This window comes from Zeus faber, assembly GCF_960531495.2.
Source record: "Zeus faber genome assembly, chromosome: 12".
In the NCBI taxonomy this organism is placed as follows: Eukaryota; Metazoa; Chordata; class Actinopteri; order Zeiformes; family Zeidae; genus Zeus; species Zeus faber.
Window position 1 is genome coordinate 4,078,722 of NC_137196.1, and position 25,781 is coordinate 4,104,502.

General features: G+C 41.5%; 1 protein-coding gene across 1 annotated transcript in view; it reads left to right on the forward strand.

The window, feature by feature from the left end:
• The window catches only part of xkr4 (XK related 4), a gene marked incomplete at its 5' end in the record, with an annotated part of 78,521 nt that overhangs the window by 43,838 nt on the left and 8,902 nt on the right, over positions 1 to 25,781 (forward strand). Inside the window, one exon of the mRNA XM_080011462.1 lies at positions 20,421 to 20,620. Coding sequence (XP_079867588.1) covers positions 20,421 to 20,620 — 200 coding nt within the window. The remainder of the gene's footprint in view (positions 1 to 20,420; positions 20,621 to 25,781) is intronic.

Sequence of the window (25,781 nt, forward strand, 5' to 3'; positions counted from 1 at the left end):
GCTAATGGGACAGGTAAGGAGAGGGAGGGGAAGGTAGAAGAAGGCGGAGATCATGACACTACAAGCCTGGGTGAACATCCATGGCCAGCATTGCAAGAAGTTTTGTGGTGGAGAAATCATGTTTGGCAATTGTTGGTGTCTTTAGCTGTCGCAAATTTTCCAGTGTTGCTGATTGCACCTTTATATGTTACACTACACCAGAGTACAGTAATGACCAAAACAACAGTGTTGATGAAAATATAATATTTTTATATTCATTCATTTATATAGTACATACATGTATAGTATAGTACATCTGCATTAAAAATACGTACTCCTACTGTGTCCGTTCAAAACGTGCCTATTCGGTTGGGTTGCACCTGTGAAAGTTGCAGCGACTCGCAGTGAAAAACACCGGGGAAATACATTCTTTCTCACGTGAAACCCAAGGCGTGGCGAAAAACACAAGTCAAGGCAACTCACGGTGAGGAACACCGGAAAAATACACAATTTCTCACAGGACTACATATTAAGTTTATTTAAAAAAATATACCTGACTACATATTGGACCTGCACTGCAGACGTAAGTGACTCAGTCGCAGCCCTGAAGCCCCGCCCTGCTTTAGTTCCAAGTTCAAAGACAAAATTTGACACTGCACGTCCTTGGGTACCCGGCAATACACCAAGCAAGTGTGAAGTCTTTTGGATGAATAGTTGTCGAGATAATCGAAGGACATACATACATACAGACAGACAGACAGACAGACAGATTCCTTCCTTTATTATTTAGATTTTCTAAAAAACTACTTTTCGATATAATTTTCTCTGGTTTTATAATGTTCTATTCATAATGCTTCTGCATTATAATTTGTGCGTAAAAAATGTATATCTATTATCATGTTATGTCAGGTGATATAATATATTTATTTTACTAATTAATAAGTCATACTACTGTTCCTTAAATTAATAACAGTACAATTCATTATCCCTGACCTTCAAATGTATTTTAAAACGCTAGCTTGCATTTAATGAATTCATTTTTGGGACAATTAAAACCAAGAACCAAATATAGAAATATTATGATTCAGAGGCATATGCATTGATGCATGTTTTAACCAAAGCTGAGAAAAAAAATATAATCAGATATATATTTGATCAGATTTCTTTTAGCTGTGGTTTGTCCTCTGTCTGTTATCTGTTGGAATGAAATATCTACTGCTTAAAAGATTCCCTCTTTTACCTGAGAAGTCCTTAGAATTTGATATTTTTTTCCATATGAAATAGCTGAGAGAGACCTATTTTCTGAATAACAAAAAACATTATCATATTTCCTGGCTTGTTGTGATTATTTTTATTTTTTTACATCTACAAGTGCCTCTTTTTAGCTTAGGGTTAGTTAAATATAGGCATTTTCTAATTCCTAACATTTACAGATGTCATTATCCTGCCTTAGGGGTATGAAGAAACTATTAAATACGTTCTGCAATACAGGCTGCTTATCGACTTCTTCTTGGACTTGACAATGTCATTGTGAACCTTGGAATATAAGTACTTCCGATTTGATCATTAAGAAGAAGAAAGAAACCACTTTGTTTTAAATTAAAACCTCCTCACGGTGGACAGGACAAGGGTCGATTTGAACTGCTGACTGGTTCAGAGAGTTAAAGAATGTATTTGTGATTAAAGCCGCTGTAGCATTAATGCAGGAAAACCCCGCAAAGGGCCAGTTTGCTTTTGAAACGCTGAAGATCAAGGTCTCCTATGCAAAACAGATGCGGCAAAGACGGATACGTTTTTTCTTTCTTCATCTGACTTTCTTCTTTTTCTTCTGTTCTCCCTGTTTCAATGCCCAAACATCTCATATTTCTCAACATAGAGTTGAGGGAAAGTGGAAAGATGAAATGTGCTCGACCAAACGCAGCTACTTGTGATAGTAAACTTGTGTGATAGTAGACTTCCTGATGGTTTTTAATGGCAGCCACGTTATTTGCAATTTTAGACTTGCTGAGCATAGTAACACTGGAAGGGAGTCCTGAAGTCCTGCACTAATCTATACTATTAAAATTAATTGGGTCACTGAATAGCTCTATGGTCACTAACACATATCTAGTGGAAGTGTACGATCATGTGACACATGTCAGAGCAAATTCTGTTGGCTTTAGAGACAGAAGTTGTGTCAGAGACGGCAAACTAGGATATTATTCAGTATGCCAAACTAGTAAGTGAATGTTTTTATTATGTCCAAAACTAAAGTATGCATCAAATAGTATGCGAAAAGTACCAAGATGACATACTACTGTATATCTGGTGAAATAGTATAGTATGCAAACACTGCACGCCACACTGGCAAGGATATCCCACAATGCATTGTGTAGGTGTAGCATGATGAGAACCTATAATTACTATTCATAGTCAAGTTGGGTGCCACCAATTTTGTTATAAATGTTGGAAAATTAAAAGTCAGTTTATGGTTGCTGCAGAGGTCCGTGTTCTTCAGGGTCGCGTGTTATCCAGTCAGAAATTCTCACATGGAGCTGTGGCATGTCCAAAAGTAAGTCCATGGTCGCGATGCCTAAAACATGTTATTTAAAAAGAACAAAGAGGAAGAAGGCTGTGTGGCAATGCGCCAAGGAAAGTAAAGTTTCCAGGTAAAAACAATGGTCACGAGAGAGCTGGAGTCTCTGTGAAGAGAACTGGGAGACAGTGGTGTCTTGCTTGTTTTATTTGCCTCGAAGGGGCGGGAGCGGAAGTGACCTCCTTCGACGTCCGTTGGTGGATGGATTGTCAAGAGGTTTCCCATTGTTCCATTGTGGAAAGAAGGCGTTCCCTTTTGATGTGGGTAATTTCAAGCTCTTCTCTACGAATCAGAATTTTGCAATGTCTCCTTCAAGCATTTTATACAGGTATTCCATTCTCGTTTGTCAAATAAATCTTGAAATTAGGGAAAGGGGTACCACGCTAAAATAAATCTTGAAATAAAAGAAAAAAAAACACACACAAAAATAAATCTTGAACCAAGTGAAAGAAAACCATATCGTGTTTCATATTGCTGCAATTGGGCGGACTGCATAGGAGTTTAATAGCGTGTGGATTAATCTTGCTGGAGAGTGAAGATAATATGCAGATGTGACATGCAGAGTGCTCCTAAAATGAGAACGGGTGATACATGATATAATCATGAGTTTGGAACAAATAAACACATTATTTACAGGTTAGTCAGGTCCCTTCTGTTGACACTAAGGTGAGTCCAAGCTCATTTCATTTCTTTGTCATATCTCGTCCCTCAAAGTCGAGAATAGTATTGTTCTTTACAAGATCAGCTGGGGAAAAACATTATGGTGGTTACACATTGATTTAGATATTAGTTCAAGGGAAACATAGAGCTGCAGAATGCAAATGTTCTTGTGAAATGACCCACAGTCAATGAGCCGGCCATTTGTGCTGGGTTCCCTTCCATTCAACCCAGCAGATGTGGTGTGTGGGGACAAAAGGAGAAGTTGAATATGTCTGTCCTTGAAGTGGAAGGCCTCTTGTTACCCTTGTCTAACTTACACTGTCGGGCCTGATGGGGTATGACTATGTCTCAGGTAGCCATAGTAGCATATCTTGGAGAGAGGGTTACAGTATGGGTCATCTTACCCAGGGACAGACTGCCACTGAGTCGCGGTGTGTCGGACATCAAGAAACTTTTTAGCTGTGTGTGAATATAGTCAACCTGGGCCCCTGAAAGGAGCAAATTTCCTGCGCAAAGGGTCTTGTTCAGGGCTACGCTATGCCTATTCACTACCAAAACTGCAACTGGTACTGTCTGTCCTATAGTCTGTAGCTGATATTGCTGCTGACTTATCTGAGTCTCAATATTTTGGATTTCAACTGCAATTTTGTAACTGTAATCCCTCAACATGACTTTTGACCGTAGATAGCATAGATTGGCCCGTCCTGAGGCCACAAAGGCATTGGCGAGGTGATGTCATCCATGCCTGCCGTTCGGCCAATCTCTGCTACCTATGGTTGATTCGTTGGGGCATTGTGTGCTGCGGTAGCGGCCTCTAGGGCGTACTGGGCTTCGATAAGCTGACGGTTAAGGTCCCGTATATGTTCCCGATCTGTGTATCGGCTTCTGGTGTACACTGTGACCTCAGCCTGCAATAGTCTGCAGTCCTCTCACGGCTGAGTCCCAGTGATGTATATAATCTTCTCTGTGTTTGTACCTCCTCCTCATTCAGAAGTCTCTGCTTTAGCTTGTCACACTAAAGTAGCAAATTTGTTTCTCCCTTGTTGTCTGTGTTAGCCCTGGCAGTGTACGAATCAACGGCCTCTAGCGCTAGCAGTATTTCTTGTCTGTCTGCTCTGCTCATTGGTTTGTTCTGTGTTTTCCGTCAGCTGTTGGTTGAGCTCTGTTATTTCATTGTGCAGTCGGACAGTCTCATGCTTGTAGACCTGCACGGCAGCATCGAAGTGGTCAAGGTCGTTGAGGGCATACAGGAGTCGTGAATACATGAAGGCTGCCATGGTCCCTAACATCTGTTTTTCCCTGCTTTTGGTATCGTGTTCCATTGTATCAGCCAGAGTTTCCGTGAGAAAATATTGGTGCCGGTCCACGTTTCCTGAAAGATTTCAATGTCCTGGACGAATAGGAGAAATGCTGGACTAATATTATCTGTGTTTATTGAGCTTAAAAACTATTTATAAGCGGGCTATATAAAAAATGTAATCATGAAGGTAGAAGCATGTAGATTTATGGTATTTTTTATTGAATATTCAAAAGAAAATAAATTCCGTCAGTTAACACATTTTTAAAAATGAATAAATAAATATTATGCATATTAAGATTTGAAATCAAATAATTTCCGTTCGTGAACAATAAGTACAGGTGCAGATGCTTTAATTAACATTTCACTTCAATACAATTTTGATTAAAATCCAAAACAAAATAAATATGGCAAGGAGGGCTAAGTAAAGTTTGTGGTGTTCTAGTCTTGTCGACATACATAATGGATATTTACTGTCTGCTTTGGGTCGGAACTTAAATATCTAAACTATGGATGTATGTGTCCCTGTTGTCATGGATACATCATATTTCTGCTTCTCCTTTGAGTTCTGGATGCTGCACTCTGTCTCTTCTCCGTGTGTTCTGTATGTACAAGCACAACCTATTCACGAGGGAGGGGGTGGGGCTTATTTCTATATCGACAAACGCGATTGGTTAGAGCTGAAAGGTCAGCTTTAGATCGCCCAAACTGATTGGCTTCCCGTTGCAACTCGCCGAATGCAGAAATGGACAGATCTGCCGATTTTTTTATTCAAATGATCGATCCTTCAAGTTCAAGAGGTTATTTGTCACAAACATATACATACGTTCATACGTATATGCAGTGAAATGTCATGACACCCAGTGATTATGCACAATAAGCTCTATAAGCTCTTCAACAGATTTCTCCGGTCAAAAACCGGCAATTATTACCGGATAATGGAAACTCTGGTGGCGAGGTCTATCAAATTACAATCGCGCCAATGGCAGGTCCATGTCTGAACCTCTTCTAGATAGCCTTGAGGTAGTATCCCACAGGAATCAGAGGAGTACCCCATTGGAATCAGAGGAGGGCATTCCCTGTGGTCGTGGAGTACATTGAATCGCTGCCCTATCTCCTCTCGTCGTCGTCTGGTAATTGTCTTAATCTCTGTTGCCTGCCCCATGGTGTTGGCAGACGTCATGGGATGAAAGGAAGCGTGCCTCTTTTGAAGTGGGCGGCCTCTTGTAACATAGGTAAGACACTGGTAAAAATGCCTCTGCAGTGTCCTCATCAACCAGCAAAGTGCATAGAAGAAAATACTAGGGGTTCCCCCTGAAAGTTGACGAGTCAAATCATCAGTCGGAAACCCGTCAGTCGACTGAGATTCTTCAAGTTGAGCAGTCGTTTTTTCTTTTTCTTTTTTTTTTTTTTTCAGTCAGTCAGTGTGCTTTACAATATCAGGATGAACCAGATAGAAGCTTACAAAACACAATGGAACATTTCAATGAGGAATTATAAACAAGTATATTGTATCATAAATATATTTTTATATGTATGAATCCGAACACGGACGCGAACACGGCTCTCTTTACAGCCTGATCGCCCTGCCCCGTTCCTCCAAATAAAACAACTGAAAGCAGTAATTACGAATGGAGAGTGGTGGTCATTAGTGGAGTGTCCCCATTACGCACGGTTTCATTCGATACTGTTCCATACGCACTTGCTTCCTCCATAAGGAGACGTAAAATAAAATTACCTACATCTAAAATAAAAACACACTGTCCTGGCTCGCTGATCGCGGGTACTCCATCACTTGAAAGGGAGACAGGTGCTCAAAATGTGCCTCCCGACGCCGCACCGACGAAGAGTTGAATAGTCGCATTGAACAGGCAAATCAAATTTGACTGACAAAATTATGAATTGGGTACAGCCCTAAAAAAATATGCGTGTATATGACAATGTAGTATGTACAACAAGCCATCATTCTTTTTACTCACATAATAAAAAATGCTGGACAATACATGCTATGAAGATGTAGCAGGTAGTACACCATTTCGACTGCAGGGATGCACTTTATCTAGCTGTGGATGTTTCCACAGCTAGATAACTGCCTGTTTCCTGTCTGGAAGGATGTAAATGCAAAGAACCCTAACAACATTTAGAAAACAAAGTGCTATACAAATCCACAAAGCGGAAAATGTGCATTGCACCCACTGGTCTTGAGTACAAAGTCAGCCTTGGAGTAGATAGTGCTTACGAATCTTGCTTAGAGAAAAAAAATTAAAATCGGTCTGAAATTGAAGCCAGGACCTTTTGATGGAGGAAGAACTTTCGCACACCCTTTGTCAGCACCAACTCCATTTTTCAGTATTATGTTGAAGCGCTCATTTTTTATCCACATTTGGAACAAGCTGTGTTTATGGGATTCATAACATCAACATCACTGGAGAATTTGCAGTGGTGTGCAGGCTATCTACCAGTGAAGCTAAGTGGCCCTTTGTTGTGCTGTGCCATCTGTACAATAAAATGTCTTAGGTCATCTGGCCCAGTGTTTTCACTATAGCAAAATAGCTGCAGGTGGAACTGTGTAGTTGAAGAGCTTTGCCTTGGAATATTGCGTGTTTCTGAGCTGTGTGTGTGAATATTGAGCGTGTTTATGTGTTGTTTCTGTCTCTTCTCTGTTTAAGTGTCTAATTCTGTGTGTTTCTCGTCTTCTTGCCATGCAATAGGTCTTGTGATACAGGGTTGTTACAATGCAACAGTATTAAAAAGGGCCATATCTCACAATTTTACCGCTGCAAGGTGAGATGTCCCTGTTGTTGATGTTTCCAGAATGGTGCACCTGTTTGGTAAATAACACACGTTTCTAACAAAAGGCTCGGTAAATCTAGCTCTGAGTTGCCATATCTTTTGTTTTTTCCCTCTTTAAACCAAATCCCATTAAAATGAATCTCATAGGCCTGAAACACATCATTATATTCTTAATTTTTTTCTTTATCTTTTTTTACCACAGTGAGTTGTGAGCAGTTGCATGATACTACATCAGCCTTGCAATTTTTGCAGCAATTAGCTTGGAGTCGCTCATGGCTGAAATTCTTCCTCACAGACTGAGTGGGGCTGAGTGAGAGGAAGAGATTCTGTTTGCATAACAGTCTATGCCTAGCAGGAAAATATTAATGCCAAGACAAAGGTTAGTGGTTTTAAATATCAACAGACCTCAAAAAAAGACACTGTAGGAGACTCTACCCACAGCTACGGGTTCAGAGAGGGAGACGGAGACATCTGGACAGTGATGTGCCAACATGGGGGTGTTTTTAGTAAAAGGGTTAACAAAAAGGCTGCCTGGCCAAAACGTGAATATAAACAGAATTCTTATTGGCGAGCATCAGGGTCCGTCTCGGGATCTGGTCCACAGGGTCTCGGCTCCTGCACCATACAATCCCTCACTGCAAGACAGGTCAGACCGTGGCTTAACCACGGCCCTTCGTCTACAACGTACCCCCACCATAGGCAAGGAAGGTGTCCGGCCCACTCCCTCCCAAGAGCTGGAGAGCATGGTACCAATGGGTGATCCGTGCGTTGGTCTCCACTGCAGCAGGGCATGGTTCGAACAGAGGGTGAATGGGCACCCCGGAAGGTAGTAACGGAGGGTGCCGACCGCCCACTTGATGGAAAAACACTCCTTCTTCACGGTGCTGTACTTTGTCTCCCACTCAGAGAGCTTCCAGCAGATGTTGAGCACTGGCACGTCTGCACCCTCCACCTGCGGGGACAACACTGCCCCCAGTGGGGCAGATACCGTACCTCCAATTTTTTTTTTTCAGTCTCTCAAGTTATTATCAAACCAGAGTTTTGGAGTTACTCACGCATTATTGAACTCAGAACAACAGCACCAACAGCGATCTTACCGTTCCTTTGATGCGCACATTCATATCAAGATAATCCTTCCATATTCCGTGTGATGTAAAGTCAGAATGTGAAACGGTTTTGATAAAATAATGTTATAAACTAACCTGAACTGCACCAGGTCTTCGCATGGTAAAAAAAAAATGTTGCGCCACAGCGCATCAGAGCATACCAAAAAGACCTGACAACACTTCCGTATCAATGTTACAAAAAAACAACAACAGTTAGATACTTGAGACCCAAAACACCAGTCGCTGTCACATATATGAAATTCTCCCAGCCGTGTCTGGCCAATTAGCGCCAATGGAACTGATTGGGACAACCCGGTACAGCGCCGCGGACAGCACTGTCACCTGCAGACCGTGGCTTAACCATGCCCCCTCGTTTGCCACACAGACGCACACACACACATGCTTGCTGACATTATTAACCTCCTCCATTTAGCTCAAAATACGTATAAGGTATATTTTGACTATCAAAAAGCAATTTCCTAACATACAGTGTAAAACTACATCTTAATGTATTATTCTTTTCTGTGTCTGAGAAATAAACAGCCTCTCATATATCAGCCTCGCGACTGTTTCTGGAGGTGTGAGGCAGTTTGTTGTGTGTGAATCTGGGATTTCTGCGGTCAGGTTTTCCTCTTTGTTCTCACAAGGGAGTCAAAGGAAATCACCCACAACATCTAAAGCCAGCAGATGCAGTCGCTGCTGGTTACAGATTCTCTGTGGACACGTCCACTAATTCCTTAAGCAGAGCACTCCCACTCCTTACAAGCTTTGTCGCTTTCGGTACTGTCTTAACATTTCCTGACGTGGTTATTTTTCTGTAAACAAAAGGATTCTCTTTTGAGTCCTTTCACATCCCACAAAGAAAGTTTTATGGCAGGATTTTGTTGTTCCACTGCTATCATACAGCCCACTCTGCGAGGCACATTGTCCTGGTTGTGTTCAGCACTGACCATTTCTGCTGAATGAATTATTATGCATAGATCTACAGTATGTGTTATGGCTTAAAACATTTCAAGTCTAACTCTACCCAATTTCACCTGTACTTTTCCTGTAAATTTTTCTCCAAATGGAAAATTGGGGTTATTGATTGAACGTCACACGATAGCAACACCATGGAATGCAGTGAATAACGAAGCAGATTCTCACCAACACTACAATAATAGCAAGCATCAATGGAGAGAAAAAGTGAACGTAGCAACCACCCAAACATACGTCTTAAAGTGGAGGATTTTTCTATGTAGATATCTGACTCACTCAACAGACCTGTGACCAAAGGCTGTCAAGGGGTCTCAAACTCAAATGACCTGCGTTCAAATGGCAAGATTGTCTTCTCCTGGGGGGAGATACAAATATATATATATATATACAAATATCTATTTAAGCATCCACAGACAGTGATTATCTTGGCTCAACAAATCAAAATTCACCACTCCCCTTAGTCACTTTCATTAATTTCTGAAAAAAAACATAAAAAAACCAAAACACTTACAGTTTGGGTGTGAAGCGTCAGCTTCATTTGCTGGGGCACTGACCCATTCAATACGCCCCCTGCAACCTCACAAAATGCAGAACGTTTGTGCCTCATCTCTTCTTATCGTTTCCCCTCTTTCTTAACCTCTCTCTTCCACTCAATCTCCCTAGTCCTGGGGAAAAAACCCCCCAAAAAAAACGGATCAAAAGATGATTATATAAATAGGAAAAGGTGTTGTACCCAGAGGTAAAGGTTGGGAATCTCTTTACAAAAGTGGCTCTCAACGCACATTTGTGTACTCTCCCGTTAAATTTGCAAGAAAGTAGTAAATAAAACATGCCAAGCTCAGGTGCGCCTTTGCAGCACTGAGGTGTGTGTGTGTGCGTGTAAGCCTGCAAATGGCAAACATAAGGAATGCCTGTCTACGTCATGCATTTCCCATGAACAAGACTTGAGGGGGCAGAAATGAGAAATCTGGGCCATGGACTTACAAAACACTGTAAACAAGGCAAATGTCAACAAGGCAGAACATCTTTTTCTATAGAGATAAATTGACTGCTCTAAAATTGTGTGTATACGATTATTTGGTGAGCTTTGAGGAAATATGTCTTCAACAATCTCACTTAAAAATAAATAGCTAGGGATTTCATTCAGTGATTTTACCGAGAGTAGCAGACCTCTGATGTAAGAAGAAATGTCTTTTCTTTCTCTTAATATCTTTGCTACAATGCAATGTTGCCTGTTTTATGAAACCACAAAATATTTTATGTCACAATAAGCTTTTTCTTGTTTTAAGAAATATGATCAAGCAGACGTTTCTGAAACCATTGGGAGACCTTTTTTTTTTTTCTTGATCTTTTCTTATTTTTCTTTGCAGCGTACCTGCGGGACACTTATCTCCCTTTAAGTCTTTGTAGAAATCATTCACATTGTTCTTGAACAAAAATTTGAAAAGAATTATCAGGAACTATTTAAACATTTGAAAAAATCGGACTCCCAGAAATCATGCACAAAATCTAAGTAGGAGTAAAAATAATTCCTAAGGTTCTTAAACTCACTTTTAGTTAGGAGTAGGACTCAGAGGCTGATGTCAGTGGGTAATTTGCAATTGCACTGCATCTCACTGAGAGCAAAATTCCAAATAGTGTATATTTGAAATATTTGACCTGTGCCTGTCTACACTGGGTGGTCTAGATTTGATTTCTAAACATAACAATAAACGCTGCAGGTAATAGTACAACAGTAATACAGCATATTGAATTTAATTCACTAAGGACTGATTTTGGGCTTTGAGATATGACACAAAACCTTGACGTTCCATACATTTATCGATAAACAAAATACTCCATAGCTAAACATAGTAAAAGGAAAAAAAAATAAGCAAAGTTGAACGAGAAGAAAGGAAAATAACTACAGGACTGTCCACAAAACCTCCACAAAAGACTATAAAAAGTCTTATATTAGCCAGCGTACATATTTATTTGCTCAGCCCTGCATATAGTTTAAGGTAGAGACATTTAAAAAGACCTGGGAACAAGAGATATTCGAACAACCAGAGAACATCTCCCAGAACACCGTCAGCAGGATACTCAATAAGAACTCAAAAATATCTGCAGTGAAAGAAGCACAAACTTGACAGCAGGGGGAGGTGGGAGTGGTTTTGCTTTACCTGAAGATGAATAAAAGGAAAAATAGTAAACTCAAACTCAATGTAATTTATTGGCAGTACCCATACTTCCTCAAACAGTGACCAGGGCTTTTATTTACCTAACTAACGTCTGGGTGCCGCGCTCCTTGCATTGTTTTTTTGTTCTGAGACACGGGAACGGCCGGGACGCACAGTGGACCAGAGATCACTCTCCATTACGCATCCCAATATCCTGATCCAAGGCGGAACGTCCCTTGGTTTAAAATGTTCGTATGATACAAGTAGAAACTAACAAACAATAGATCTTAAATAAAAACAAGGTAAAACCAGCACAGGAACTGCACGGGGAGCGCGGCACAGTGCCGAAGGAGAAAAAACACATACACACTGACTCACATTCAGCATTGTTTACCGGCTTTTATTTGAGTGAGGTTTATATTTGAGGAGATAATGGTATATAAAACATGCCCCGAATGTTGCGGCTCTGGGAAAAAAAATAGGCTTGTTGACTCGGGAAAAGTTCAGAGGAGGAGGTTAAATCACCCGGAAAGGGAGATTTAAGTCTGTCCCCTGCCATGACACAACGGCATTTGGACCAATCGCGACAAGGGGAGTTCTTAGAACAAGAGAAAGGCAAAAGACAAAGTTCACCTGTGGCTTGTTCAGAGAACACCGCAAGAACCCAGATCACCAGGTCAATTTGTTCTTATCTTGTTCTGAAGATGTCTTTTTGGTGAAAAACTTTTACTTCTTTTTAAGTGTACCTCCACCTTTACACTGTATTTGTTCCCAAATTCTAATTTTTTAATTCAAAACAATATCCCTGTCAATCCTGTAATACACAAATTGCATAGTGATAACATGCCCTTTGTATACTGTGGATTGCTTAGAGATATAATTATCTTTTTGATAATGCTTCTCTTTCAATTAGTCTGGATAACAGCCTGAAACTAAACCATAAATGCTGTTTTAATTGCCATGGCAGTTATTCCTTTTTTTTTGCCTGTTGCATGATCAATGTTCATGCTTTTATTAGCTGCCTATGACTTCATCCCACAAATTCCCAGAACAGAATCCTTGGATGCAATGTGTCCGACCCGCCTCACCTGTGCGAGATTTATGTTTTAACCATTTGAAATGGGAATATCAAAGCAACATATTGATGTTTAAAGGGATAAAGTCTCCCCTGCACACAGATTGGGTGGCAGAGGAAAGTAACTTGCTGCTCATTTGGTTTTTATGGGCAGGCCCCAGGCCTGGGTACAGATATTTTGCCATTCTAAGTATTTTAACCCTATGACCCCGTTTACACCTGGCATTAACATGCATCTTTGGTGATCCGATCTCAAGTAGACAGCTCTAATGTAGAGCAAAAGAAATGTGTCCTCAATGCAGTTTGAGGTCCGATCACTCAGACCACATTCGGAGGTGGTCTGGGCCACATATGGCCACATTCTTTTAGCAGTGTAAACACAAATGTGTCCTGGGCCACATTGAAGGACCGCCTACCCAACTGACATCATCCACATTAGCAGAAGTATGTACTCATTAGTCTCCCCGTTACAGAAGTGCAGGATTTATTATTTACAAGTGAAGTACACTGCTCAAAAAAATAAAGGGAACACAATCATTACAATGTAACTCTAAGTCAATCACACTTCTGGGATATCAACCTGTCCAGTTAGGAAGCAACACTGATTGTGAATCCATTTTACCTGCTGTTGTGCAAATGGAACAGACAACAGGTGGAAATGAGAGGCAATGAGCAAGACAACCCCTATAAAGGAATGGTTCTGCAGGTGGTGGCCACAGACCATTTCCCTGTCCTCATCTTTTCTGGCTGATTTTTGGTCACTTTTGCATTTTGCCAGTGACCTCACCATGAGAGGTAGCATGAGGGGGTGTCTGCAACCCACAGAAGTTGCTCAGGTAGTGCAGCTCATCCAGGATGGCACATCAATGCGCTGTGTAAGAAGGTTTGCTGTCTCCCAGCACAGTGTCAAGAGCATGGAGGAGATACCAGGAGACAGGCCAGTACACCAGGAGATGTGGAGGGGGCCGTTGGAGGACAACAACCCAACAGCAGGACCTGCTCCTTTGTGCAAGGAGGAACAGGAGGAGCACTGCCAGAGCCCTACAAAATGACCTCCAGCAGGCCACTAATGTGCATGTTTCTGCTCAAACTGTCAGAAACAGACTCCATGAGGGTGGTATGAGGGCCCAACGTCCAAAAGTGGGGCCTGTGCTCACAGCCAAACACCATGCAACCTGATTGGCATTTGCCAGAGAACACCAGGATTGGCAGATTCGCCATTGCCGCCCTGTGCTCTTCACGGATGAAAGCAGGTTCACACTGAGCACATGTGAGACAGGAGACGCTGTGGAGAACGTTCTGCTGCCTGCAACATCCTCCAGCATCACCGGTTTGGCAGTGGGTCAGTGATGGTCTGGGGAGGCATATCCTTGGAGGGCCGCACAGACCTCCATGTGCTAGCCAGAGGTACCCTGACTGCCATTAGGTACCGGGATGAGATCTTCAGACCCATTGTCAGACCATATGCTGGTGCAGTGAGCCCTGGCTTCCTTCTGATGCTCGGCCTCATGTGGCTGGAGTGTGTCAGCAGTTCCTGCATGACAAAGGCATTGATGCTATGGACTGGCCTGCCCGTTTCCCAGACCTGAATCCAAACGAGCACCTCTGGGACATCGTGTCTTGTTCCATCCAGCGATGCCACGTCGCACCACAGACTGTTTAGGAGTTGAGTGATGCCCTGATCCAGGTCTGGGAGGAGATCCCTCAGGAGAACATCCATCGTCTCATCAGGAGCATACCCAGACGTTGTAGGGAGTGCATACAGGCACGTGGAGGCCACACGCACTACTGAGCATTTTGAATTGTGTTGAGGAATTTCCACAGAAGGTGGATCAGCCTGTGATCTGATTTTTCCACTTTTATTTTGAGTAGGATTCTGAATCCAGACCTCCATGGGTTATGGATTTTGATTTTCATTGATCATTCTTATGTTTTTTTGTTTTCAACGCATTGCAATATGTAATGAATAAAGATTTTCAACTGGATTATTTAATTCATCGAAATGTAGGATGTGTTGTTTAAGTGTTCCCTTAATTTTTTTGAGCAGTCCATAGTAATGGAAAGAAACAGAGAGACGTGTGCCGTGGCACGGGACATAGGTTTTTGTTTCATTCATTCCATTATGCAGTGATCAGGACAGTCCCTTAATTCAGTTGTGTTTAAAAAAAATTGTTTCATACAAGTAGGAAATAAACGAAAATAAATACATCTCTCTACACCGCTGTCTAGACAGTGCAGTGGACCTTTCCCTACTGTCCCGATCCATGGGACAGCATAGAGGGAGCGATCTGTGTCGTGTATGGCACGCCACTGTATACAGAAAAACTTCCACTCCAATTCTCTGATTTATGTTCATGTTATTAATTCATCGCATCATTTGAAAGCGAAGAATCAGAGCTTCAAAACAAGGTGTCACTTGTGCAAATCAAGCAAATATTTTAAAGCTATGATTTATTAATGACAAGGGTGTGGCAAACTGTTTCTGCGATAATCACCTTCAAAGTTTTCTTTTATTTAACAGTAAGAATATACATGTTTTATAAAAGTGGAATTATTTAGGAGTTTAAAAGTGTGGACAGCACAACAAAATGTAGAGTATCAATAATATGAGTGTCTGTATATCAGCCTCGGTGTGTCATTTAATATAAATGTGCGTATGCCAAATATCTTCAAAGTTCTTGAAGTTATGATGAGGGCTCACCCCAGCCTTACCCCAGCTACACTCTGAGAGCCTGTTTGGGGCCTCTTTTCATTTTCTTTTCGCTCCTGGCTGCATTTGCAGGTAAACTTGAGAATCTTGTCCATTGCTACTTGTTCATAATCTGCATCACCAACCTCAACAGACTTCATCACGCAAAGAAACCTTCCTCATTATGCCTTTTTCTGCATAAACTCGTCTATTCTCTGAATCAGCCACAAATCTCTTCCCAGTACGATGATCACGCTTAAGTTTTCGTGAGATGATGAGAGAAGTATGGAGGGGGAATTAGGAAGGTGAGGTGAGAGTGAGCGATATTTTAAATCCTGACATAGATAGCATGCCTATTCCTACATCTTGCAGTATATAATAACCGGAATTACAAGAATACATACATTATGATCAGAATAACCAGGGTGTGGGGAGGAGTCTCGGTATAACAGACCGTCTATATATAGTTTGTCAACAACCATCGATACGCGTTTACCCTTCTGCCGGTTCTCCTTCAGGACAGGATACAGCACCTTCCGTCGGTCGTTGATCTCCCGGGGGGATTGATCGTTCATGCCCAGCACTGTTCCTTTCAGCTCCCGTCCTTTGCTTTTAACCAGCTCCTTGTGCTTGAAGTGTTCAAACTTAGCAGTGATGGAGCGGGGACGGTTCCCCACATGGTGGGGAAAAGGAATGAACTCGATGAACTCGGTGAAAGGTGATCTGCTTCACGGTGTCCGTCGGGTGTTTCAGGGCGGTGCGGAGAAAGTCTTTCACCATATTTTCTGGGGACTCGGTGTTGTTCTCTGGGATCCCAGAAAATAGGAGGTTGTCCCACATACTTCTGGATTGAATATCCAGGATAGTCTCTTTCATTTCATTTCATTATTTTATTTTATTTTTTACAACTTCCAACTCCGCTGTGAGACAGAGGTTTTTAAATCCGCGTTGTCTTTTTGCATTTTGCCGACCGTGCGGTGCAGGAAATCAAGACTAGCTTTGATGTCAGTAATGTCTCGGAGAAGTGGACCGAGCATGTCCAGCTTCTTGTTAATCTCATCCAAAACACTAACCTCTACGGCACCCGGTATTTGATCGTCTGTGTCTGTTGCTGAGTCGGTCTTCTTCCTTTTCGCGGGATTATTGCGGTCCTGGTCGTCTTCCACCACGTACGCATTATAAAAATAATTGATATAATCCTTAAGGTCCTCCACTTTGGTTTCGTGCGGAGTTCCCTTTTTTTATATATATATATATATATATATATATATAAATATTATTTGCAATTCGCTTTGTTATTTTGTCTGAGGTGGAGCTACCGGTGCGTTACTTAGTGTAGCAGGGCGCCGCCATGTTGGGTCTGCACTCACTACTCACTTCCGCTTCCATCTTCTCATGAGATCACAGCATGCTCCCCTCCCGATCACAGCATGCTCCCCTCCTGATCACCCGAAATATTCCTTTTCATCGTCACATTCAGGTGGAAATCTGCTGTTTGAAATGTTCTCCAAGTCCGGGATAATATTAGATGCAGCATCGCTGTCGTTTTCCGCGTCGCTTTCGGAGAATTGACTATCATTGCCGAAAATGAAGTCTGCTTACACTGTCTTGGATCTATCACATTGGTCAGATTAAGGTCTGCGATATGATTAAGATCTTCCACCACCTGCTCCTTGTAATCCATAACAACACAGAGATGAAAGTTTTCACAGACAAAGTGAAACTAGATCCTCGTCTTGTTTACAGGAGTGAGGTCAGCATTACTTCCTCATTGGTATACGTTGGTATACGCCCCCTACACAATAATGTCTCTGTGTGTGTGTAAAAGTAGTAAGATTTAAAGGTCGAACTCTATCAAAATGGTTTTACATTATGACATCACATCACATGGAATATGGAAGAATGATCTTCACCTGGATCGTCGCTTTAAAGGAAATGATTGATCAGCGTTGTTCAGTGCTAGTCAGCGTCTTGGTAACTGAACTGTGTTTCCCCATGTAATCTAAAGGGAATATTAAATCAACGGTTTAACATTTTTCTACTATTTATAAATCAAATTTGGTTTTGAAAATACATTGATAGATAAAAAAAAATCATAAAGGAACACCAATCTGGAAAAATGGCATTTTCCTTCTAGAAAGGTTTTCAACTTATTTGGCTGCTCCTGGCAATTTTAGAATGCAGTACAGTACAGTACACACGCCAACAAAATTTCAGTCGGTATTTCGATTTTGCCCGCACACCAAGGTCTTCTCATTTGGTCTTTGCAAACGGAAATGATGTACTTGTTTATTTGAATATACACCGCGTTGCAAATTATTATGCAAATGATATTTTTCTCTGATTTTCCTAAATAGTCGATGCAAATGTTAGTATAATTTTCAAGTCATCAACCGTTAGGGTATTCGAATGTTATTGAACAAACCTCCCAATGATAACAGTATTTTTTTCAAAAATAAAAAACTCAAAATGCACTGTTCCAAACAGAGTTTCAAAACACTTTATAGGTTGTAAAGAACTGAAAATGGTCATTTGTTGAATTTGCAGCATTAGCAGGTCATATTTACTGAAACCAAAAGCAATTTCAATCAAAAACATCTTAACAGGCCAAGTTACATGTTAACATAGGCGCCTTCTTTAATATCACCTACACATTTCTTGCATCTTGTGAGTTTTTGGAGCGTTTCTGCTTGAATTTCTTTGCAGGATGTCAGAATAGCCTCCCAGAGCTGCTGTTTTGATGCAAACTGCCTCCCACCCTCATAGATATTTTGCTTGAGGATGCTCCATAGGTTCTAAATAGGGTTGAGGTCAGGGGAGGATGGGGGCCATGCTATGAGTTTATCTCCTTTTATGCCCATAGCAGCCAATGACAGAGGTATTCTTTGCAGCATGATTTCTGGGCCCACTGCAACCATTTCTTCTTGTGAGCATTGGTTAGGGGTGGCCCAATAGTAGGTTTATGCACAACTGCAAGCCTCTGGAGGATCCTACACTTTGAAGTTCACGGGACTCCAGAGGCACCATCAGCTTCAAATACCTGTTTGCTGCTTTGTAATGGCATTTAAGCAGCTGCTCTCTTAATCCGATCAATTTGTCTCTCTCTATCCTCTGCAGATTGCATGGTTTTTACCAGCATTTTAGTGTATTGTTTATGACACAACATAACACATTCCCCCTCCACTCCGTGCTTCCAGTTCAAGTGCGACAGTGGATTGGGTACAACATTCTCTGCTCCACTTCTGGATAAATAAATATCAATGCTTGGGCTGTTATATGAAATCTGAAAATAGCGATTCACATCAGCTGGGAAGTCAGTTTGATCAACAAACCTGGAGGTTTGGTTATCACATTTTCTTTCATGAATAATTGAAGAGATTATAAGCAAATATGGGGATGTCCAAATTTCTTTTCTATCTTTAATTGGTGACACTGTTGACTATTGTAGTTTCTTGATGAATTTGATGTGTTGATGAAGAAGGAGTGACCGCTGACGCTGACTTGAGTAAAATAATAGATTTATTACAAAAGAACAGCATCAGACCAGACTTGCCATGGGCGTCCAGGAGAGAACCGAGCCGGATGGATTCTCTGTTGGATGAAACTCTGGCAGATCCTTTTATGCTTGACCAGAGACAACGTTGACCATCTGATTCCCCTACATAGGTCACCATTCACATTTCACCTCCCTTATCACCGGGACCCCTGACAATTGGCTCTCTTTCTCTCTTGAGACCCCTGGCACCGTCTGTTAATAATTATCTTATACATTGGGTACTGTCTTGGGACGCCACACATTCCAAGACACCTCTCTATGATTACTACTATGACTAATAATGATAATATTTTTAAGTAACAAAAAAAAAATCCCCATTATTGTAACCCTTCATCTTTGGAGGTACTCCAAAAGGCTCCGAAAGGCTTCACTTTAAGATTTGTCTCATGAAATTTACTGTGACCCTTTTTTGAGTATCGTGTTATTTTGTGATTGACATTTTCAAGTAGTGTACCGACAAAAAAATATTTTGAGTACCTCGGGGTTATGAGAGGAACATGACAATTACACTGGAGACACATGAGGTTTGTTCTTCTGAAGGGTCCCAATCACCACAAAAAAACATCATCCTAAAAACAATTTTTCATGCTGTGTCAGTGCTATTTGTAATGGAGGGTGGTTGGGGGTGGTTGCAGCCCCCCGCGTTAAATATAACAGAAAATATAACTGTGGCAGACGAGGGGGCATGGTTAAGCTATGTCTGCAAGGGACAGGGCTGGCTTGGCTCCGTGGCGGCACAGCTTTACCCGGTCTGCCCAGTCAGCCATTTAGCGCTGACTGGTCCGACCCGGTTGGGAGAGTTTTCATATATGTTGTTCTGTCTTTCATTTGTATTTGCATTCATATCAAGTATTATGAATACAGCTTTTACATGGCAGGGTTTCTTAAAATAAGCTGGCTCAACAAAACTGGATAACTGATTTGGCTCAATCAATTTGGCTCAAAAATAACGGTGGTTAAGAATTGGCCAAGTTGATTCAATGCAGTTATCTACTTATCCATAAAAGGGCTGTTGCCTTGAAATGTAACATAGTCTTACATTGAGAATTGTTTCAAAGCCACTCTAAATTAAGTACGTTGACTTGCGTATTATCTCGGTGAACGCTCCAGGGCAGTGAATTTGTGGAAGACCTCCTATATCTTTGAATAGGGAGGTGTTTGTACCTAGCGACCTATAGGGAGATGTCTATATCTATGATAATAAAATATATAACGTAAATATATCGTATTTACCATTTATTTGCCTGAAAAATAAATGGTGATACAGTATGTACCACGTCCTGTGGCATATTTATTAACTGACTTTGTGTTAAATCTTGTTGTAAAGGAGTGCTGATTTTTGTTATGGGGTGTCCTTTCAACTTAATGTTCCCACACATGTGCCAGCCAGTGCTCCACAAAAGACACAACATGATTGTCTTCCCCTATCTGTGCATCCATCTTGACAGTTTCACATTAAAAGCAGTGTTCCAATAATACTGTCTCTAATTGTTTATTTCCATATACATTCATTATTCCCCCTTCCCCTTTTTCCTTGCACCTTGTCCCGGCAGGTACTTCCACACCATCTATCTGGGCGTGCGGAGTCGCCGTTGCGGGGAGACGGAGCGCTGGCGATACTACTGGAGGATGGTGTACGAATTTTCAGACGTCAGCATGCTCCACCTGCTGGCCACCTTTCTGGAGAGCGCGCCGCAACTGGTGCTGCAGCTCTGCATTATCATACAGACACATAAGCTCCAAGCCGTGCAAGGTAGCGTGCACACATAGACAAAAGACAGTCAAAGCAATGTGCATGACATTTGTATTGTATTGTCTCTTTTCTATGAGGAATATTTTTTGTGCGTTGCACTACAGTAATTGTCCAGACCAGTGGTGTAGAAATGTAGTTGGATAAATGTTTATCTGTTGTTTATTTTAGTTGGTGATGACATTGATTAAAATAAAAATATATATATTGAATTTTCTATCTTTAAAATGTTTTGTTTTGCCTTTTTATATAGGTATATCATTTTTCTTTGAGATCTGCACTTTTTTAATCTCTTTTTTAATCTTAAAAAGTTTAACTGACATTGACATTCCATGACTATATATTTTTTTATAGGGTGTGAAGTGTTAAAATAATACATAATGCTCAGATTATTCAAATGTTAAAATGTTAACATTTTAATAGAAAACAAACAGGTATTTTATCATTATCAGTGCTTGGTACTTTCCCACCAAGTTACAGGAACATTCTGAAACTGGGAACCTTAGCAGTCCCTAAAATAATTCTCGGTTGCTTTCCTACCACACCTAGGAATGCTGGAGATTATGCATATCAGTAGGAGGTGACACCTAAACGTGTGACTGTTAGGTTTCATACATTGTGTCATAGTCAGTCCATCACTGTATTTGGGGTTTTTGTTTTTCAATTTCATGAATAAAACAAAAGTAGCGAGGGTATGCAAAAACTAAGAGCCAGGAGTAAGTGGTAAATTAGCTGTTTACCGATATTTACAATTGGTATGCTTGATGATTCTCGTGTAGCATTTGACTAGTTAGCGTTCAAAACTACAAACTCTGCCCTCATGGTTACTGTTTCCCCTGTCAAGTACCACGTTTTGGGTCCAGGAACTATCCAAGTACAACCACTTTCAAAACTAAGCTTGTTCTGTGGAAAAAGGTTCAAGTTCTAAATAACCAGGAACTGTGAAAGAAATTCTACTGCAATGATTGGTGAGGTTAATCTGCCCGCTACAAGAAAACAACAACTGAGAATATTCAAGATATTTATTCTGCAGAATAAAGAGAAAGATTCAGTACTGCTCCAAAGCAGCGCTCGGATCGATCTGATATCATTTCTGAAGACAGCAGGATTTATACAAAAAAACAGGGTGTGGCTTGGGTCAGAAGTCATTTACAAGTCTGTGCCCCCTAACTGTTTCCTTGGGTGCCACCCTCAGACAGTGAAATTCACAGGTACTTGCAAACTTGTCCTGGCAGACGCGGATAACAGTCCCTTACAATGCACCTCTTGGCTCCCCTGTTGAGTTGCTTTATTTCCATAGAAGGTAAAAGGAGCAAAATGTGATCTGATTCTTTCATGTTAGAATTGACATTGTAAGGGGGTTCCTGGGGAAACAGAGACAAATGTTTCAAAACCCCCCTCTGGAGGTAGAGGCCTTTGTCCTCATTCAAAATAGTTGATCGTATGCATTTTTCTCTCACAGAACCAAGTTCCTGGTTCCTGCAGTGTGCAAGGGTCTGTTCTCAGTCTGTAAACCAATGGTATAGGGGCATCCCTACAATTGTTTGTTTCCCCCACCACCACCATTTAGTGATGGCGGACTCGTGGCCTGGGCTTTGAGTCGTGCACATTTTTCATATGCACATCACATGTCTTCACCAATGCATAAAGGCAGTGATTATGGACAGAGTGTCAACTCTGGTAGTCGAATCAAAGCCAAATCCCTCCTTATATCTTGCTCTCTGTTGCTCATACAGTCCCTTAAACAAAGTCAAACATAGCCTTCGTCTTTTCTTGGCTTTGCCTTGCTTTCTTTTTTTTCCAAATCTAAGTCTAACAATGACTGAATTAGAGATGGGGAGGAGAGAAGGAAAATAGGACAGCAGAATGAGAAAATAGAGGTGATGAATAACAGAGAGAATTGGTGTATTGTGTATGGGGTGCCGTTTGTAAACTTCCACTGCTCAGAAACGTGCTTCATTTTTTACAGATTTAGCCCAAATGTTGTCCATGAATTTAGCTAAATAACAGCCCACAAAAATGCACTATCACTTTTTGACATACAGTATATAGATATAAAGAATTAGAATTACTAATACATGTCTGTTCAAAATATAAGACATTTTAATTGGCTAGTTTAACAAAATGTCAACGATTCAGTCCTCTGTTCCACAAGGAAGACGAAACTATCGGTTAAAGCCATACACCGAGGAAAGACACTCTTTGTGACTCAGTTGCAGAGCCCTGAAGCCCCGCCGTTCTTCAGGATTCTTCATAGGACTAGTTGTTACAATCCCTAAATTTCAGCACAACAATTGAGAGGGTTGGGAATGTCATCCTGTGTGGGGTGAGTTTTTGCACAGATCACGTGGTGCCACCAATGCGACACATCTTCAGTTGTGTGCCCCGGCTTCATTGGGTGTTTCGGCCATTTATCACAAGACACCCTCTGCCGAGGTTGGCCCACCACAGGTTGATCAGGCCTGAGTGTGTGTCACACGGTGGCACCAACATGATTATTTGGCAGCCCATCTTGCGTCTCTCCGTTTCAGCCATAGCCAGTGACTGCTCCGCTCGGCTGCAGTGGCAAGTTTGATTGCCTTCCTTTGGGCCTGCCTTTTGAACCCTACCTACTTCAAGAACCTTATGGTGAAATTTGCTACAAAACCTCTGCAGCCCAACTCCACTGGCCACACCTTCAGGTTCCAGCCCCGCCCCTCTGCCTCTGCTGCTAAGTTGGCATACCGCAGCCTCTTCCATTCAAATGCCTCATCGATGGCCTCCTCCCATGGGACAGTCAGCTCAACGATAAAGACTCGCCGGCAGGACTTGGACCAGAGGACAAGATCTGGGCGCAGGTTGGTAACTGCAATTTCGGGTGGGAAGGTGAGCCTCTGGCTGAGGTCTACCCGCATTTCCCAATCCCGGGCTGCGTTCAGTGGGCCAGAGTCTGGAAGTGATGGCTTGGTCCGCCGTTTCTCCCCTTCCCGCATGAAGGTTGTTCTCCGTGGGAAGGTAGTCTGGGCATTTAGAGGCATGGCATTGGTGGTAACCCTCTTGTTCTCGATTTCGACAGCCAAGCATTTCAGCACTTGGTTGTGGCGCCAGGTGTATCTTCCTTGCGTTAAGCTGGTCTTGCAACCCACCAAGATGTGTTTGAGGGTTGCTGGGGCTGCACACTGGAGACAGGCTGGGTCCTCTCCATACCAGAGATGTAGGTTGGTTGGCGAGGGCAGGACATCATAAGTGGCTCTGATGATGAAACTTAGCCTATTCGACTCCATTCCCCACATCTCGCTCCATGTAATTTTCCGCTCCATCTAAATCATAAATCAAAATCTTAAATATAAATACTAAATCTAAAACTTAACTCTAAATTCAAAATCTAAATCCAAAATCTTGAGTTCACAGATATGCAAATTCTAATATTTAGATTTAACGTTTGGATTTAACATGTAATTCTTCAGTCTTTATATGTGCAATATGAAAATTGTAGTGCATTTTTGTGGGGTGTTAGTGCACTAACTCTGCAGAAAAGGGTACAACATTTGGGCTAAATCTGGAAAAAGTTAAGCATGTTTTTGAGCAGTCGAAGCTTACAAATGATACCCCATAATTGTGCTGCAAAAAATCTGTCAACATAGGAAAAACATTTTGGAAACAATGCACGGATCAAGATAAATGAAACAATATATTGTGTTCTTTTTCAAATAAGTAAGTGACTTGATGACCAATGACTTGAAATTGCCTCTTTTAGAGTGGAGAGCAAGTCTGCTGTTCTTTTCTAAAATTACACATTTCACATGAAGAAATCCCTAGAATAAGTGACTAGATAGTTGCAGACATATTTTGTTTGTAGTTATAGCTGAATAATCTCATTCTTAATTCATAACAAAATAATTTACAAACAACACGGTCTGTATTTTTCTGTCTCAGACAGTATGTTGTCAGTATTTACCACAGAGTATTGTCTTGTATGTTTTTAATATAATAGCAGATACTTTCAAATCCATGGAAAAAAAGAAACAACTTGCCGCTCTCTTAACTACTTGATGTTGCACTTGACAGCTGGCACAGTGTCCTTCTAGAAAATGTCTCGAAGCCAAGCTAAATCTATTCATAATGCATTGTCAGCAACCAGAAGGAACACATTAATTAGACATGGAAGCCAGCTTTCCCGTCTTTTATCCATGCAACAGTGTGTTATTGTTTTCGCTCTCTATTAGAGAGAGAAAACAGGTCTTCTATTCTGTTTGTGATTTTCATGGACAGGTGTATCTGAGGACCAGAATGTCTCCAGTATTGGTCTGTGAGGGCTGCATCTCTGCTTTTCACAGATGATCGTGTCCTTATCAGAGTGTTATCTCCAGCATGCACTGTTGGAAAAGCTCGTGGCTGAGTGTAGAAATGAGAGTCAGCACCTCCAAATCTGAGGCCATGGTTCCCACCCGGAAAAATGTGGCTTATGCCCTTCTGGTAAGGAAGAGAGCAGTTGACCCAAGTGAAGTTAAGGTATCTAGGGTTCGTATTCACAAGTGAGGGTAAAAGAGAGCATGAGATTGAGAGACATGGGTTCAGCAGAGTCAGAAGGCAAAGCTCAATCTTCGTTCCGACAACCTCCTGTAGTCTTGAATAGTGGCTGAAGTTCAATTCCTCGACAGGGTTTTTGGGCTCAGCCTTGAAGAGAGGCAGAGGAGCTTGGTGATCCAGGAGGACCTAAGTTCAGAACTGCTCCTCCACATTGAGAGGAGTCAGTTTAGGTGGTGCGGGCACCTCGTAAAGGTGCCGGGTGCCTCCCTTTGGAGGTGTACGAGGCATGACCAAGTGGGAGGAGACCCTGGGGGAAGATCCAGGAGCCGCTGGAGGTATCATATCTCTCAATACCAAACTGGCAATACCTCAGAAAAAGCTGGAGGACGTTGATGGGGAATAAGGACTGGGGCCACTCTGTTAAGTCTTCTGCCTCTGCGACCTAGACCAGGATATGAAGCAAGAAAACAGATTGATGGATGGATGTGTTGCAGCAATGTGTGCTATCGTAAAATATTTAATGCATCAATGAAAAAATAAACACTGGAGTTAGCCTTTAACCGTTCAATTTCCAATGTCAATGTGATCAATATTAAGCTAAGACTAAGTTTACTGGAATCTCAGCAGATAAATATAATACGGAAACACACAAAGG